We start from the raw sequence: 18307 nt of genomic DNA on the forward strand, positions 1-18307 counted from the left end.
CTGAGTCTTCCTGTTAACTCCTGCCAGGTACCACCGCCCACGTGGGGATCACCCTGTATGGCATGGATAATAAAAGCGGTCACAGGCATCTGGATGGGGAGAACGCTTTCCACCGCAACAGCCTTGATGTTTTTCAGATTGCGACGGAGCGGAGCCTGGGCAGCATCTGGAAAATCCACATCTGGCATGACAATAAAGGTGAGGCCTGGGCAGGTGTGCCAGGTTTGAACAGCTGTGACGATCACCATTGGGTTGGTGATTTACACTGGTGTAAACTGGTTTGAGATCTGAATCCGACCCGTGGTATTCGATGTTCTTGCAAGGTTTCTGCCTGTGCCACTCTTGGCTACCCCCAGAAATCCTGCATGAGCAGCTATTCTTGCACAGGGGATTGTGCTGGGAAGCTGATGAACTGTGGCGGGTAACTAAGAACGTTCCCTGCCTTAGCACACACCACACTGCAGAGAGACATCATTGTCCAGTGGTCAGGGCATGGGGCTGGCAGCCAGGGGACTGGAGCACTAGCCCCAGCTCTGTCACTGCGTTTCCTTGGGAAAGTCTCAAAGCTACGTTTGTAAAAGGACTCCAGTGTTGAGTGCCCAACAATAGACAAGTAAGCGGACGTTTTCCAAGGGGGTTGCCTGGAATTAGGTGTGTACATCTACGTGCAGGCCTCAAAATGCATGGCCTGATTTTCACAGATGTCCTTGGTGCCTCGGCTACTGCAGATTAGGGCTATATTCTATTTACCTACATCTGTAAAGTGCTTTGAGGTTGAAGTGTGCACCCTTCCAGAGTGCTCCATACCATAGCCCCTGCGTGCCACCCAGTCCCTGTAGGGATGAGGAGTGTGATTGAGAAGCAACTGACTGTTCTTACTCTCCTGATCTCGTCCACGGGGCTGTGTAGCTATTGATACTGCATGGCAAGCCCTGCGCTCTGGCAGAGACATGGTCTCTCTGTTTCCCTGCTTTTAGGGCTCAGCCCTTCTTGGTACCTGCAGCACGTCATAGTCCGAGACCTGCAGACCAGCAAGAGCGACTTCTTCCTGGTGAATGACTGGCTGTCCGTGGAGAGCGAGGAGAATGACGGCATGGTGGAGAAGGAGGTCTATGCCGCCAGTGAGTGCTTGGCTGCTGGGACATGGGGCCTGGAGCAGTCAGTGTTCATGGGCTAGGAGGAGGAGGGCAGGGCAGCTCCTGGGACTTTGGGACTTGTTATTTTGTAGGGAATGCCAAAAGAGTGACTGTACGGACACCACCATGGGTTCCCCTGTCAACGCCCTCATGCTGGCTCCAGATCAGAGGTGCTCTGCTGGCTTCTTTCTGTCTTTTACCTGCTCTGGCTCAGTCTTCTCCACTGCCAGAGCGTACATGGCAGAGCGGGAGGCCCCCGTGAGCGCCAGCTCTGAGGGATGGGTCCCGGCTAGCACAGGCCCCTGTGAGCTCCAGCTGTGGGGGCTGGTAGATCTAGGGCACAGAACGGCCCCCTCTGCAGTGTGTGGCTCTCACCTGCTCATCTCAGCCTGACCCTGGCTCTCTTTTCCCGGCATTCAGGCGAGACGGAATTGAGGAGCTTCCCTCGGATCTTCGTGGCTGAGCTGCAGCGGGGTTTCTTCGAGAAGCACATCTGGCTTTCCATGTGGGACCGGCCCCCACGCAGCCGCTTCACTCGGGTGCAGAGAGCCACCTGCTGCTCCGCCCTCATCTTCCTCTTCCTCTGCGCCAATGCCGTGTGGTACGGCGTGGTGGGAGACGTCAGTCTCAGGTAGGCTGCACATCCTACCGCGCTGCTCCTGGTCTCTCGGGATCACCTAACCAAGCCTGTGCCCTGGTCCTGCCAGAGGCAGCTGGCTGTCCTGCCTGGTAATGACCTGTGCAGTCACGTGGCTGTGTGGCACATGGACCATGATCCATCCTGTGAAGCCCCTGGCCGTTGATCTATCACCTCCCTAATGTCCTCCATTTCCACCAGCGTAAAGGAAAAAGAGCTCCCCAAACCTCCCTACCACAAGAATCTGTGAATTGTTCCCACCCTCAGATACCCTCAGGATGGGCGTCATAGAAGAGACTGGATGGATAGATTTTGCTGTCCCTTTCTCTCTTTGGCTCCACCTTACCACCTTGAAACATACCCTGCCGCCACCACCCCTCTTATCTTTGCCTGTAGAGCAGTATTTCAGACCTTGCCAATACTCTCCCTCCTGACACTTGTGAAGGGGGCTAAGCAGCAGCAGCCATGAAGATGTCCCGCTTGCTCTAGACACAAGTGCCGTGCGTGGCAGAAAGCAGGAGAGACACACAGCTCCTGGGTGTAATTTTTCCAATCGCCCAACCCTGATTTATTCTGTGGTTCGAGACTTGGGAGGCGCTTTATATCCTGGTAAAAAGCAAAGTGACAAAGCCTCTGAAATGAGCCCGAGAGAGAGAGGGACAGAGCTGGGACAAGTTGAACAGAACAATTGCCATTAAAGGGAAACTCTCAGCGTTGAACAAAAATCAAGAGGCAGAGGAGGTCAGCAGCAGCTGCAGTCATTTGCTACATAATCAGAATTTTGCCAGACCACAATAGCCCTTCACTTTGGTACTAATAACGCCATACGAAAGGCTTTCTGCTGCAGATCCTCCAATTTAGGCAGGTACCTTTGATACATGTGAGGTACCGTCCATTTCAAATCAAATCCTGTTGATTTCAACAGAAGTTAGAACCTAAATACCTGTGAGGATCTGAGTCTAAGCCAGGGCTCTATTCTGCACTTCTTGCACACCCAAAACTCCCAGGGGAGCCAGCAATGTCTTCTCGACAGTGTCCCGTTAAAAATGACTTTCCCTTCCAAACACTGGCTCCCTAGTTCAGGTGGCGACACAGGCGATGTTGGTTCTGACATCTCTCTCCTTCTTTTCCTGACCTTTTCCAGTAACGTGGCTGTTTCCAACCTGATCCCACTTAGCGTTGACACTGTGGCTGTTGGTTTGGTGTCTAGTGTTGTGGTCTATCCAGTGTACCTGGTCATTTTATTCCTCTTCAGGATGGCTCGTAGCAAGGTAACAGGGAAGAAAAATCATTGACTTTCAAGGGGTGCTTTACGACAACAGATTTGCTTACAGAGGGCCAGTGTCTGTCATCCTTACTCCTATTGTGTTGCATCTTACTTCAGGAGTAACAGCATGGACATGAGTAAGAGGCACAGAATCTGGCCCATAGCGATGCTATAGAAGCATTCTGTGCACGTACAAAGAGCAGCTTTGAAACTCTCTGCCACAGGAATTCACTAAGGCCAAGGAATTAGCATGATTCAACATTGGACATTTATATGGATAGCAAGACTTATAATAGTTAATACTAGTTATAACAGTTAGTAGTGAGAGCAGTGACAGTAGTCAAGGCTAACTGAGTCTGGAGGGGACATTAAACCTCCTTAGCCAATTTCTGACTATTAGTGATCAGGATGAGATCTAATGTAGGGGGCAAATTATCCCACTGCAGTGTTCTTATATTTTCCTTTGAAGCCTCTGGTACTGACCATTATTGGAGACAGGACGCTGGCCTCCATGGCCCTCGGGTCTGATTCAGTCTGACAGTGCCTATGGTCCTCTTTTCCTTCTGTGGATTCTGTATCCATACTTGTGTTGTAATATGGCTCTCACCAACTCCCAGCTAGCTACCAGATGCTTTGGTGATGGATACATTGGAGATCTAATGAAGTACCACTGTAGGTGAAGGTCCCGCTGTCTGGGCAGTACGGTGGTTATGCAGCCACAAGAGGATGATCTGGGGCTATAGGGACTGGCTAGACACAATTAGGCAGCCCCATTAAGTACCACAACCAGCCATTATGTGGTTGATAAGCGACATTCCCTTCCTAATTTCCTTAAGAGCACACAGGCTCAGCAGGAGATTGCGAGCCGTTCCTGTGCTGGGACGCCCTTGGCTAGGGGAGACTGAGGGGCACCAGGCAGGCAACCAGGCAATTGGTGTCATTTGACGTGTAAAGCCTTGGCCGGTGAGAGCTGCCCCCTGGGAGGTATTCGAAAAACCCACGTGGGTTTGGAGCGCTGCCCTAGTTTTGCCCTCACTGTTGCCAGGCAGGCCATGGTTGCCTGCTTCAGGGTGCCCATGGGGTCACGTGCCCTGTTGTGCTACCAAGCCATTTATTTGCTGGTGTAACACATAAGGCAGGTCAAGAGCGTCTGCTCGCTGATCTAATGGATGGGGCAGCGGAAGGGGGGTGCTGCGGCCTGGAGTGCCAATGTAGGTGGTGTCGGACCTAGAGGGGCAGCGGTGGGGCCATAAATTGATTATACAAGCGAGACCTAGTTCTTAGCCAGAACAATGGCCTCACCCTCCCCTCCCTGCCTCTTGTGCAGGCGTCCATCAGCCACACCCTGACCCACTCGGACCAGCAGTCTTTGGAGATCGATAATTACCTGGACTCCTCCCTCCTGGAGAGCTCCTTCCTCACCTTCCCCGGGATCCGGGCCGAGGTAAGCAGGTGACGGGAGGCCTCTCCTGCCTAAAGGCGGCACAAAGCAGGCAGTTCTTTGTGCTTCCCCCAGCCCCTCTGGGCGCCGTTCAGCCTTCTTCTGTCCCTGCGTGTGGCTGTGGAGCGGTGTCAATCCCTGGCCCATGGTTTAATGCAGCGTGGTCCCGGGAAGAGTGGAGCTGGCACAGGGTCCTGCCCCTGGCTGAGTACCTGATGAGTCAGGGAGGGTGGAAGCCATGTAGAGTGGGATCAGCATGCGCTCACGCCCCCTCCGGCCCCCAGGCCAGTTCCAAGGCACTTAATGATACTCAGCATACATCCAGCACTTTCTGCCCCATACACGTTAACACCCTGATCGGCCCAACACCCCGGTGCACCCTCGCCTTCTACAGTGGGAAATGGAGGCTGAGAGGTGCTGTGAATTGCCTAAAGCCATAGAGCGAGTCAAAATCAGGGCCAGTGTGTGAGTGCCTGGCTCCCAGTCCTGTGCCCAGACTGCGAGGCTGGCCCCTCCCCGGGGCCACTTCCCCTGCCTGACCCCCCCTGGAGAGCCCCACCCCTGCTGTGTTGATCAGCTGTGATTTTAACCAGAACCCAGCCAGCGATTGGTGACTGAAACTTATTCTGCTCCTTCCCCACAGGCCTTTTCCGAGCAAACCAAAACCGATTTGTTCCTAGACGATTCAAAGAGGTGAGCGAGCTGCTGGGGATGAAAACCGGCAGGGAGACTGCATTTGTAGGGCCTCGGAGCACGCGCACACAGACACCTTTTCAGGGAAGACAGTAAATTGTGGGTTGGGGAGCCTGAGACATCAAGCCCTGATTAACGTCAGTGGGCAAAAGGCTCAGTTTTATTGTAGTTGGTCATTTTTTGCGGCTCAGAGGTGAGGCGCGTCTGCCAGCTTTATTGCTACACTAGGCTGCCTTTTGATTTCTCCCAGGGACAGGGGTTCTGCCCTGCTTGCATGTATTGATTAGCAATCGCAATAAATGAACGTGACTGGAAGGCAGGACGCTGGCTTCTGATACAAATCTCGCTGGAGACCATTATCCCGGCTATTAATACACAGCGCTCTCTCTCCCGCTGCCTACCTGGGACCCTCCTGCTCTGCCTTCCGTCCCGCAGTCTGATTCGGTGGCACTCCAGCGAGGCCCTGCTCAACTGGCCAGATCTCCTCAGCGACCCCTCCATCATGGGCAACACCATCCAGAAGCTGAAGCGGGGACGGGCCAGCCGCCATCTGGGGCTCGAGGTGCCCCTGCCGGCTGAGGAGGACAGCTTGTCGCTTGGCCTGCACCCAGGGCAGACCAAATACTTCTCTGCCTCCGGTAGGGATGAGAGCAGCGTGATGCAGCACTGGCGGGGCCTGCTTGGCTCCAGTAGCGCTGCTAGGGAGGGGCATTTGGCCTACGCGCTTCCCTCCTGCCTAGCACTTGCCACCCTGGGCAATTATGCCTGGACACAGAGACGGAGTAGGGTGCGTTTTGTGCCTCAAAACCCCTCTTTATTTCTGGTCCTAAAGTCAGTGACACCTCCCGTTTCCTGGGGCCAATACACCAGCCTTCACAACCCCTGCCCTTGACCACGGTGAAAGGGGACGGTGCTAAGATAAAAGTCCTGGGCTCCGTCCCTTGACTCAGACAGGCGATTGGCCTGAGCGAAGGCGTCTGGATTCGGCCCACCTAGTGCCGATGGCGACTGAAGAGTTGTGCTCAGGGCAGCAGGGTTATCGCTGCCTCCTTCGGCCAGGGAACCCTGCGATGGCTCCTCAGGGCTGGCACCACGGCTCCCTGGCTGAGCAAAAGGTCATTTGGTTCAGCCCAAGTGATCAATTGACCCATTTCTCTGCATGTTGGGAGTCCGAATCCAAACGCGACCAGAGTGGGTCAAGGACTCGGGACTGCAGCAAGTCGGGCTGCAAATCTTGCTCGGAGCAGGCTGTCCACAGCACTCAGGGCATGGGAAGGAGGCACTGTGGCCCTCAGCCATCCCACTGCTCCCCTGTGTCTGAGCATGACCTGTTCCTACCCTGGCTTGCACTGCGCCCCTCCCCACACTGTCCTGTGCCAGCAGCCAGCTCTCATCTTAGCAGAGGAGCTGCACTTTAACTGAAAAAAATCCCCCAGGATCAGGTTTGCATTTGCCTCAGAGCGCTTTAATATGGGGCCTGTAAAAGCAGAGGAGCTAACGCCCTAGGAGATGGGCGACAGAGAGCTATCCTGCGCTGGCCCGGGGCAGCTGAGCTGCAGATGCAGACCCGTTTGCTGTCACCGCCTGGCCCATCATCCGGGCTATTGCAGCATGGGCACCCACGGAATGCAGGTCGGTTGGACTCGGGGCCCAGGGGCTGCTTGAACCTGGTGCTGCTCTCACGCCCAGGGGGCGAGTCCATTGAACCCATGGCATTACCCTGCTGGCAAATCCCTGGGAGCAAGGGGAGACTCACACACCCAGGGTGTCTGAATTCCCCAATGACCTGTGCATCCTCATTGGTCATGGAGCACCAGCATCCTCATCCGTGAGCCCCTGAAGTGACCCTAAAAGAGGGTGCTCCCCAATTCGTGCATCCATCCCAACCAGGGTGCCCAAGCAGGTTCACACTGGGTGCAGGAGTGATGGTGGGGAGCCATAGGAGGAGGAGGCTGTGCAGGAGGGGACCCCGATACCCTCACCTATGTGGAAACTGGCCTGAAGCCCTCTCCCATTCCACTGAGAGGTGCTATGAACAGAACTAGCAGCCATAGGCACCGACTCCATGGGTGCTCTGGGGCTGGAGCACCCACGGGGAAAAATTAGCAGGTGCTCCGCACCCACCGGCAGCCAAGCTCCCCCGCTTCCTCCTCTCCCAAGCGCACTGCATCCCTGCTCCTCCCCCTCCCTCCCAGTGCTTCCCCCCGCCGCCTAACAACTGTTTGGTGGCACTTAGGACTTTCTGGGAGGGAGGGAGGAGTGGGGACGCAGCGCGCTCAGGGAAGGAGGCAGAGAAGAGGTGGGTCAGGGGTGGGGACTTGGAGGAAGGCGGTAAATGGGGTGGGGCAAAGGTGGGCCCAGAATTGGGGTGGGGGGTCAAGCACCCAGTGGGCAAAGGGGAAGACAGCGCCGATGCTAGCAGCCCTGTTAACAGGGAGAGGGATGAGGGAGCTGGTTAGCAGTTGGGGTGCTAACTTTCCTGCCCTGCTGTCTGTCTCTCTCAGATGAAGATCTGATCCGGCAGATCCTAGCCGATGGAGCTAGTGGCATTTCCCACCCCCAGGATACAGGGCAGTATGCCAGAGCCGAAACGGACTTGATCTCAGGCCTGTAAGTATGCAGGGAGAAAAAAGTGCTTAAACAAGGTGTGGTGAGTGAGTGCTCCCTGGGCCCCTGCCCTCCCGCCAGGAGTGTGGGGAACAGGGACAACTGATTCTGCCTAAAAGAGGGGGGCCATGAGGCTCTGCCCCCTCCTTGGCCCCACCCCTGCCCCTCCTCTTCCTCCCGAGGCCCTACCCCCCAGAAGCCAGAGCCGGGCTGGGAAGCCCAGGCCCCTCCACCTGCCCTCAACCTTGGGAGGAACCCAAGAACAGCCCCTGACCCCTGCTCCTGAGGCCTGCTGCCCTCATGTGGCTCCTACCCCAACCTGGCTCCAGCTTCCGATGTGGCCAGGGCCTCGGAGGGCCAGGGTAAGGGCCGTGTAGGGGAACGGGGACTGGGCCTCTGGCATAAAGTGGACAGACCAGGCCCATCCACTTTCAAACTTGGGAGGGCCATGGCCCCTTGGCCCGCCCTGTTCCAGTGCCCCGGGCGGGGGGAGTTGTTTTGTGCTGCACCAGCTTTGCTGAATCTGGTCTTTTGGTCCTGGCTGGCAGCTGCATTCACAAAGCAAACACCTGGAGCCGTATCAACCAGGCAGGCAGAGCTCTTCCCCACTCACGTACCTCCTGTTAGCCCCAAACGCTGGGCGCCAGGTGACTGTTTCACTCTAGATTCCACCTCGCTGCCGGCGAGCACCTTGGTAAAGGAGCCTCCAGAGGCCGCAGAAGCGTCTCTGTCGCGGTTTCCTTTGACCTGCTCAGCGAGTGCCGCTGATGCAGGTCAGCTCCGCTCGAGAGCAGCTCCACATGGACAACGCTGGGCTGAGCTGCGATCTCCCGCTGTCTGGGTTTATAGCCCAGTTTAAACAGTGCCAGCAAAGACAGGAAAATATCAGGGTCTCTCTGCCTCGCTATGCCCCTATAAGATATAAAACAAAGAGGCCATCAGTCTGAACCGTCTGCGCAGGGATCTGCGTTGGGGCACCGTGGGAAGGCTGCTGGAAGAGCAATTTCCGAAAGTCATCAGCAGAAACCTGAGCAGCCTTGCACTCCTGCCGTCCCTTCTCTGCAGGTGATGAATCAAACCAGGTGGCCCAGCGGGAAGTTAGCAAATCCCACTGACTGATGCTGCCGTCACTTGGGGAAGGAAGTAGTTTTATCTTGCCCGTGATTGCAGGGCATGATGTTAGTGATCCCTATGGAGCAGGCTAGTAGCAGGGAGGACTGGCTCTCTCAAGAAGCACGCACCTTTAAAAGAAGAAAAGCTGCTAATTAGCCAAGGAGTTGCCTGCGGCTGGTGCTAGATTAAATGTCACATTGCTTGGGCTCAGAATCCTCTCTCTGGGGCCCTCCGAATCAGGCTGCCACCGGTTCGCTTACCGCAAAGCCCGTGTGTCTGATGGAGTGCCTCTTGCAAAGCAAACCCGGGTTTAAGCCCCATGCTAATAAGGTTGATTTGCCCTGGCAGATCCAGCGTGTTTGGGGAGAAGACAGAGACCATCATGCTGCAGCGGCTGAATGAGAAAGGGCAGAACATGGTAGCCCCTGCCAGGGAAGTGAGCAGATCTGCCAAGTCTACATGGACAGGTACTGGGGGGCAAGGCCTTCTCTGATGTCAGTGCCCAGCGCAAAGGACATGCTCCCTGAAACAAGCTAGGGCGAAGAAAGGAGCTCAGATGTTATGGCGATAAGGGGTGGATAGGCAGATAAACACAGACAGCCATGATGTGCGCCCCTTTACGAGCCAGGTTCAGAAGGGGGCATGCTCGTTGCATACAATTCTCCAGCTCTCTATTCCTTACCATTTCAGGATCCATTTCCCTTTGTTCCCTGTGCTCTCATTAAAATCATCATAAAAACCCCTTCTGGAAAAGCCTTAACTCGGCATTTCATGCTCAAAGGCATTTACCTACCATGTGCAAAAACAAAGCCACCACTCCCCACTCCCACAGGGGGATTGATTTCAGAAGCACATTACGGCAGTGAACTAATTAGACCTGAAGGTAGGGGAGGGTCCTGATGTCAGCACAGGGGAAAGGGAGTTAGAACTCAAATGAAAACTCAAACCAGTTAAACAAGAGAGAGGGAGAAGGAAAGGAGACTTCATGCGGTGACGTATAACATGGGCAAACAAAGAGTTCACACCGTCTCCCTACAGACAAGCCTCTCCCATGGCCAGGAGGTGAAAAGCTGAACGGATGGAGACAGGTCATGGGTGGTGATAGGTTCTTAGCTTCTCCACTTAAGAGTCCTGGTAAGGACCTTAGAGCAGTGGCTTTCTTAGCACGAGCTGTCCTGCTTTCAGACACCCCCCAGGAATTTCTTGCACTACAGCTTCTCTTCTCAGTGCAGAAAACTAAACACAGAGCTGGGGCTCTGGGGCCTATTAAAATCCATCCATTGGTTTTGCCTGAACTACTGTAGTATCTGATTTGTACAGCTTAGTCACATGGTTGGATGAAAGCATCTCTCTGTCTAAGCAGCCCCTCCTGGACAGGGTGGGTTAGAGGCAGAAGCAGCCGGTTAGGAGAGTCAACTCCTGGTGACATGCAGGTTCAAAGCCTCACAGGGTCACCCTTGTCCTTCCCGGGTGAACGGAACAATCTTCTTGGATTGGGTCTTTCGAGTGACACCTTAAGCCAAGGCTCTGGCTGGGCATTAAAGATCCCCTGGGCCTTTGTAAGTGAGGGCCAGTGTCTGGGTCAGAATGGCTGCCCTTCCCCAGGTACACACGGTGCAGTTTGCAGACGGGTAGCTACTGCCCTTCACTTCAGGGATGGATGCATTTCAGCAGCGAGCTATGTATATGGTCGATTCAACGTGGTGGAGCCACAGAAATGTGGATTATCCTTCTAAAGAACACCCAGGTTTCTGAGGGCTCCCCACAATGGCTTAGGTCTCTGGTGGGGCTGGCGGTTGCTTGGCCCTGCCGGTTGCTGGCAGTGCCGTTGTGGGATTTCAGGCCCCTGCTTTGCTCCCTGCAGTTGTGGACCACACGTTCAGGAAGCGCCTGCTGCCACACTGGTACTCATACCTAGCTCACGCCATGAGCCTCCTCCTCTTTGCCACCTCCATTGGGGTCTCCGTGTGGATCGGAGTGGGCTTCACCTCCAGTGTTGCCCTCATGTGGCTCATCTCAGGGATATTCAGCTTCCTGGCATCCTTCTTGGTCTGGGAACCTCTGAAGGTAAGGATGGGTGTGGAAAGCGTGTGTGTAATTTCTTCTCCAGGTCACTGAAATTGCTTAATGTCTCATGATTTTCTGTCCCCACCAGTCTAGGCTGCATAGGGTCCTGCTTCTCTCTCTATCTCCTTATCGATCACTCCCCTCTGTAAGTTACCGCAGATTTCTGAAAGGGGATCAGCCCTGATTGAACTGGCACCGAGATGCCCTCGGCAGGCCATGAAATGGTTCAATCTCTCTGCCTGCGGCAAGGAAGCATCTGTGGAAATTATAGAGGTGTAAAGCTGGAGCCTCTATCGCTGTTGTGTATCAGGCTGTACAGCATCTGGCTTTAGGAAAATATGGATCTTCTTCCCCACCCCCGGCACAATTCCATGGGGCAAATGGAGAATAAACCTCAGATGCCAACAGCCAGACAGGCTCTACCTCAGAGAGGAGAAATTTGTTAGCACAGACCCATGGTCGGCAGCCATGAAGCCGCATGGATCCAAGTCGAGGCCGGCTCCTCTATTCAAGCTTGAATCCATGTTGGGAACGGTGAGGACTTTCCCAACATGGCCTTGTGCTGGTGAGGTTGCTATACAGGTGTCTTAAAGCACATTGATTTCCTGAGTCACAGGTTCTGCTGGAAGCCCTTTATTTCGCACTGGTTGCAAAGCGCCTGTACCCGGAGGAAGACGACACACTGGTGGAGTATCCATTTGTCGAGCACGTTTCCGAGAAGATCAACAAAGTCCGACCTCCTCAGGGATTTGCCCTTTTCCAGGCCAAGGAGGAGGCCAGGAAGGTCAAACTGCTTCACAAGATGCTAAAGGTAAAGCACCTGGCAAACTACCTGGATATCTTTTTTTGACGAGATGACAAGTTTGGTTGATAAAGGTAATAGCGTTGACATAATAGACTTTGATTTCTGTAGGGCGTTTGACTTGGTACTGCACAACACTTTGATAAAAAACTAGAATGATATAAAATGACCGTGGCATGTATTAACTGAATTAAAAACTGGCTCACAGATACGTCTCAAAATGTAATTGTAAATGGGGAACCATCATCATGCAGGTGCGTTTCCAGTGGGCTCCTGCAGGGATCGGTTCTTGGCTCTTCGCTATTTAACATTTTTATCAATTACCTGGAAGAAAACCTAAAATCATATCTGATAAAGTTTGCAGGTGACACAAAAATTGGGGGAGTGGTAAATAATGAAGAGGACAGGTCACTGATACAGAGAAATCTGGATCACTTGGTAAATTGGGTGCACGCAAACAATATGCATTTTAATAGACTAAATGTAACTGTATCTCGGAACAAAGAATATACAGGATGTGGGATTCTATCCTGGGAAGTGGAGACTCTAAAAAAGATTTGGGGGTGGGGTGGATAATCAACTGAAGGTGTCCAAAAGGGCTAATGCAATCATGGGAAGCATAAACAGGGGAATATCAAGTAGAAGTAGAGAGGTCATTTTACCTCTGTATTTGGACTGGGTGCAACTGTTGCTGGACTACTGTGTCCAGTTCTTGTGTCCACAGTTCAAGAAGGATGTTGATAAATTGGAGAGGGTTCAGAGAATGGCCATGAGAATGCTTAAACAAGATTAGAAAACCTGCCTTATTGTGATAAGCTAAATAGATTGAGCTCCTTGAGTCTAACAAAGAGATGTTTAAGGGTGACTTGATTACAGTCTAAGTACCTAGATGGGGAACAAATATTTAATAATGGGCTCTTCCATCTAGCAGAGAAAGGTTTAGCACAATCAAGTGGCTGTAAGTTGAAGCTAGACAAAGACAAGAAATAAGGTGTCAAGTTTTAACAAGTGAGGGGAATTTACCATTGGAACAATGTACCACGGGTCATGGTGGATTCTCCATCAGTGACAATTCTGAAATCAAGATGGGATGTTTTTCTAAACGATCTGCTCTAGGAATGATAGCAGGGGGGCAGTTCTCTGACCTGTGTTATTGAAGAAGTCAGACTAGCCCATTACTATGGTCCCTCCTGACTTTGGAATCCATAGACTCCTCCCCACTTTCTACCTTACTGAGACTCTGAGCTTGGCCCCAGGGTGTGGCCTGGGCCCTCCTGGCATCAGGGTGTGCCGGCAGTAACCTGCCATGGAACATGGGCTGCTCTAAACACCATCTTTGTGACTGCAAGCAGCCCAGCCTAGCCCGTGAGCACCACTGCAATAGTACTGCCCTGAAAGGGTTAGGAACCACGGACCTAAAGGACACTCCTGTGACGAACCTTGTATCAGGTTAGGAGAACAAAGCAAGGAAACTAACTGAGCCTGCCTGCGTGGCTTATACAAGGGCCGGGTGAGTGACCTCGAGCAAGTCCCTTCCCAGCTCTGTCCCTCAGTTTCCCCATTTGCACAAGGGAGTGATGATCCTGACCACCTTTCTAGAGCACTCTGAAATCTGTGGATGAAAAGCGTTATGTCTGAGCGAGGTGGTAGGGTTCCAAAGCTAAGAGGAATGGAACTATTTCCTCCCTGTGAAATCAGTTGGTTTTGGGGTCAAAGCATTCCCTTGCAGTGCTGGAAACACAACAGCTCCGGCCTGGGGCACAAGAAAACGGAACAGGCCACTTGCGTTATCCAAGCCCAGTGAAATGCAGACAGCCAACTGGCTGTGAAAAGGAGCTTCCATCACTTTAAAGATCTTTCACTGTTAATACTCCCAGCTGGTGTTAGTAACACTCCCGGGGTTTAAAAGCTGTGCTGTGTTGAACTGGGCGCTATCCCTTTCAAGAACAAAAGCCCCACTAAATGGGAAGCTGTTACATAAGCAGCGCTGCCAGCACCGAGCGGGCCGGGATGTTGTGTAATCTGTATTGACTTGAACATGTGGAGTTGGGCTGGCTGGTTTGGGGAAAAAAAAAAATTGTTACAAGGCCATGGGCTGGGTCTGGATTTCATTTAACAGCAGCTCCCATATGGGAAAACACCAAACCAGTATGTTGGGGCCTGCTTCTGCTCCCAGTGGGGGTCTTGCCCTGACATCCAAGGAGAGCAGGATCCAGCCCTTGGGGCGCAGGACAGCTTGCTTCATGTACTCAGCTGCCCTGCTCCCACCAAGGTAGGCACCGTGCCCTAGGCTGAAAGCAGTCCTCTGACCGCATGTCTCTGTTTTCTGCTTGCCAGAGCTTCCTCATCTATATGTTGTTCTTGCTGGTGACATTGCTCACCAACTATGGCGACGCCTCCCGCAACGGCAGGGCCTTCCTCTTGCAAAGCTCCCTCAAGCAGCAGCTCGGTGGTGAGGAATTCCTCCGCGTCAAGAGGTAATTGTGAAGCCCGAGTGGGGCTCGGAGCATCAAGCCATGTCGGTTGTTCCATCCTCCGGGCCAGGCAGCCTCAGGCTGAACACTGTGGGGCTTTGCGCTGGAAGTCAGTGAGAAGATGCGTTTCTTTACCGGTCACAAATTACACACACACAAATGCCGAATAGTCTGTGGTCACTACAGCCCTCGCCACTCCCATTTGAATGGGACAGTCACCAGTGAGTCCAGTCTCATGGTGTCAGAAGACAGGAGAGACTGACATTCACTAACTGTATTGCTCGGGTTCCTTCTCCCATCATTAGGCACCCAGGGGTGTACCAGATCCTCAGTGCTGAGGTTATAATGTACGTGTCTGAGTTGCCAGATGTTAATTTTAGAAATTCACCTTGGGATGGTTTTGTGACCAACACCCAGTGCAGGAATTCAGGAGGAGATCTGTGTTTTAGTTCTGCCTCCATCACACCCTCCCTGGGGGGCACGTCCTTTCATTGCTTGATGCCTCCATTTCCCTATCTGTAAAATGAGGATAGGGGTTCTGTGAACTTTAATTCATTAATGTTTCTAAAGGACTGAGCTCCACTGTTGGAAATTGGGGCGGGGGGGGGGAGAGAGAATCAGTTTATACTTCTCTTTCTGATATCTGAGCAATGAATTCAGAGTTGCAGCATCAGGACAGACTGAGACGACCTTTAAAAACCGCAGCTTTAGAGAAGGTTTAGCAATAAAGAGGCTTATGAAAACCAAAAATAATCATCTATTCTATAAATACTAAACCCTACCATTCTTTGAGGCTTGTAGCAAGAGGACAATTTCCTGGTGGAGTTTTCAGGATGTCGTCATCCCTGTTGACCAGAACGGCCCCAGAGCTGCTTTCCTGGAATTAGTTCTGTCCTTGTGTCAGCCCTCTTGATTGTTCTACAGACAAATGAGACTTGGCAAAGTGAGAGCAGGAATCCATGTTACATCTGAGTCACACTGATAGAAGTCAGGAGTCATCCCACGGACATCAGCACAATTACATGGGATTAAAAGTGGTGTCAAATGAGAGCGGACTCAGCTCCTAGTTACAGAGGGACCTGGCTCACGTTTACTTTGCACTGGCAGTGGAAAGGGGCTGTGCCATGGGAGCATATGTATGGCTACACCCCACTGAAGGCCTCTTTACCCCACAAGAATGCTGTGAAGTGGCTTTAATGTAAATGAGAATCAGGCTCAAAAGATTTCTGTGGGACACTTATTTTGTGAGGTTAGAGCGACACGGAGAAAGGGCAATGGGATGCAGCAGAACAAAAGTAAAAATTTGATCTAATGGCCAGATCACTTTGGCTGTGGGTTAGTTTCCCAAAGGAAGTGATAGAATCCTCATTTCTTCGCTCATTTGAAGTGAGGCTGGATAAAATCACTCTAGTATAACACTGGAGAACAATTGTGCATTGGCCTGGAACTAGATCAGATGTTCTGATGGTCTCTCTCAGCTCCATCTTCTGTAAGAATATGCTGAAGCAGGGGACTAGTTTTACCTTGTAGGGTTTTTGCGTCCCAAACATCTATACTGTGTGATCTTTCAGGGTATAGGATAATAGTCTGGAGGATAAAGCCTGCCTCTGGCTGAGCTGGTGGGCCACTGAATAGCAGTGGAGGTCACCTTTCCAAAGCTCAGTCTCCCCCCAGTGGCAGGATACAAGCTTTCAGATCATCCCCTTGGCGTAGAGAACTCCTCAGGACCAGAGCTGGGCGTGGGGCTGGGCTGAGTGGAGACACTTTCTTCTGTATTGACCGGATTAACCTTCCTCTCTTCTCCTCCCTGTGTGCACAGATCCGATGAGTTTTGGGCGTGGATGTCACAGGTCTTGTTGCCCTCTCTCTACAATAACCAGTCGGGGCAAGAGAGTTACAGCACCATGTTGGGAGTGCCACGGCTGCGTCAGGTCCGCCTGCAGGAAGGTGCGTGGCTGCCAGCATCCCTGGTTTGGGAGCAATGGCGCCTCACAGAAGAGATTCAGATCAATGCGACAGGGAGGGACAAAGCTGAGAGCCAGCTCTAGTTTTCTAGCCCCACAGTAGCCAGCTTGCACACCACTGTTCTCTGCAGAAGTTTGGCCAGCGAGGCTGCAGGTTGGTTCCTGGTTATCCTTACGCCCAAGAGCATGTGCCAGGTACTGTACAAAAGCCAAAGACCCGGGCCCTGCCCAATTTCAGACAGGATGCAACAAGCAAGGGTGGTCGGCCATCAGGACGGGGTGAGCTGAGGAGCAAAGTCTGAGCCACATGACTCACGTTCTCCTGTGCTCAGCCCAGTAGCTCAGTTACGGATTTTGCATTTATAAATAAATGATATGGACTTGCTCCCTTCTCTAGGTCTGGCCAGGGAAGGGGGAACTGGAATGGAGGGTTTAACTGAAGCAGGGGGAGGGACACAATGTAGAGGAATAGCTTTCTGCACTGGGATGTTCATATGGCCATGTAACGGGTTTCCCTACTCACTGCTGTGGTGCCCCCTCATGGCTGGGTCTGGGGAACAGCTCTCAGCTGGAACAGCGCCCCCTTCCATCACTCGCTCACCCCGTGGCCCATCTCCCATTCCAGAACTTAGGGTGCTCTCTCTTTGTGACAGCCCTCCAGCCAAGTCTCTATGTAGTTTTCCCCTTCCAGGGTCGCTAAGTCCCACTGGACAATCCACCCGGCAGTATTCTGTAATTTCTGGTCTGTGCCACTTCCCCAGTGGTTGGCAGGGGAGCCCGGGCCTGCCGAGTACTCTGGGTTCCAGCACAGGGACCTGCTATCCAGCAACGATGGTCTGCTTATTTCCAAACCTCATTGCTATTGCCCTCTGCTCCTTCTTACTTCCCTTCTCTTTCTTGGTGTTGTGGCCCACTCCTGGGGTCCAACTCAAGCTCCCAGCTGCCAGGGAGTGACTGCAGCCTCCTTCCCCAACAACCCCTTCTGGTCTCAGCTTGCTAGCTTTGTACCAGCGCAGGCTACAGCTGCTCAGCTGAGCTTCCCCTTCCATTAGCACTTGTCTATCCAGCCTCCCCCAGATGCAGTCCACTAGATTAACTACCCCTTCCAAGGTACCTGAACCCCTTCCGATAGGTGCAAACACCCCAGCACAGGCAGTCTCATGTCTCGTCACCGCCAAGCTAACATGATACTGGCCTCTTTTCAGCAGAATGCACGGATACCATCCATGATTTCTTTAGTGGGACGGATGCATCTGTCGCTGCGAAGAAATGCACGTATGAGTCTAACGGCTTTAATACTGCCGATTATGCTGTTGGCTGGAAGAGGGTATCTGTAAATTTGACACAGCCGTGGTCCTACTCGCCGCCTGACCTAGCAGGGTATGAAGCTGCGCATTCCACACGTACATTTCCTGTTCTGGCCGCAAAATCCAATCACAGCATTGGGCTCTTACAGCCACTCCGTTTCCAACTGTCATGTCAAGTCAGCCAACTGCTGCCCCCGAGAGCCAACCGAATGAACAATACGGAAGGCCTAGTGCTGTTCTGATCACCAGCCAGCTGGTTTTGTTCCGTAGCAGTTTGATTGGCACGAGTCATGCAGCCCCATTTGTAATTTTGTGGCACACACACTGCATGGAAGATAGAGTGGAGCTCTGTGTGTGCAAACGAGTGCCACCGTGAGGTACTTTGCCAATGCAGTGGGGGCACGTGCTGGGGGTACTGATATTTCAAAACTGCTGTTTAAGAGCAGGAGTGGGTTACAGAGCAATTTAAAACCTCAGCAAGGAAAAATTTGCATATTGGTAGTAGCTTCCTGTTATTGCTGATTAGAGGGGTTCAGGAAACAGGTATAAAAACTGGGTCTATGCTCATTTAGCTTCGGTTCTAGCATTTTTTTGGCTCTGGATCATTTCTGGGAGGTGTGTTTCAAGATGGGTTTGGAGGGGGGTGTGGGTGGGCTACGGCCTGTTTTGGGCCATTTAAGTTGGTACAGTTTTTGTTTGTAATTTCTCATACGCCCTAGATGCACTAAATAAGACGCTTACCGTACGTCAGTTCAAATCCTCCGTTTGCATGGAAAGTAAAACAATACAACTCCTCCTG

The 18307-nt window shown here is 52.6% G+C and overlaps 1 protein-coding gene across 1 annotated transcript in view; it reads left to right on the top strand.

The window, feature by feature from the left end:
* The window catches only part of PKD1 (polycystin 1, transient receptor potential channel interacting), a 143752-nt gene that overhangs the window by 112327 nt on the left and 13118 nt on the right, over nucleotides 1–18307 (top strand). Inside the window, exons 27-40 of the mRNA XM_084641518.1 lie at nucleotides 28–198; nucleotides 978–1121; nucleotides 1557–1767; nucleotides 2918–3044; nucleotides 4368–4484; nucleotides 5125–5174; nucleotides 5610–5812; nucleotides 7679–7784; nucleotides 9243–9361; nucleotides 10759–10961; nucleotides 11578–11772; nucleotides 14101–14240; nucleotides 16057–16184; nucleotides 17407–17581. Of these exons, the coding sequence (XP_084497644.1) occupies nucleotides 28–198; nucleotides 978–1121; nucleotides 1557–1767; nucleotides 2918–3044; nucleotides 4368–4484; nucleotides 5125–5174; nucleotides 5610–5812; nucleotides 7679–7784; nucleotides 9243–9361; nucleotides 10759–10961; nucleotides 11578–11772; nucleotides 14101–14240; nucleotides 16057–16184; nucleotides 17407–17581 (2089 nt within the window). The remainder of the gene's footprint in view (nucleotides 1–27; nucleotides 199–977; nucleotides 1122–1556; nucleotides 1768–2917; nucleotides 3045–4367; nucleotides 4485–5124; nucleotides 5175–5609; nucleotides 5813–7678; nucleotides 7785–9242; nucleotides 9362–10758; nucleotides 10962–11577; nucleotides 11773–14100; nucleotides 14241–16056; nucleotides 16185–17406; nucleotides 17582–18307) is intronic.

This window comes from Lepidochelys olivacea (assembly GCF_965140295.1).
Source record: "Lepidochelys olivacea isolate rLepOli2 genome assembly, chromosome: 10".
In the NCBI taxonomy this organism is placed as follows: domain Eukaryota; kingdom Metazoa; phylum Chordata; order Testudines; family Cheloniidae; genus Lepidochelys; species Lepidochelys olivacea.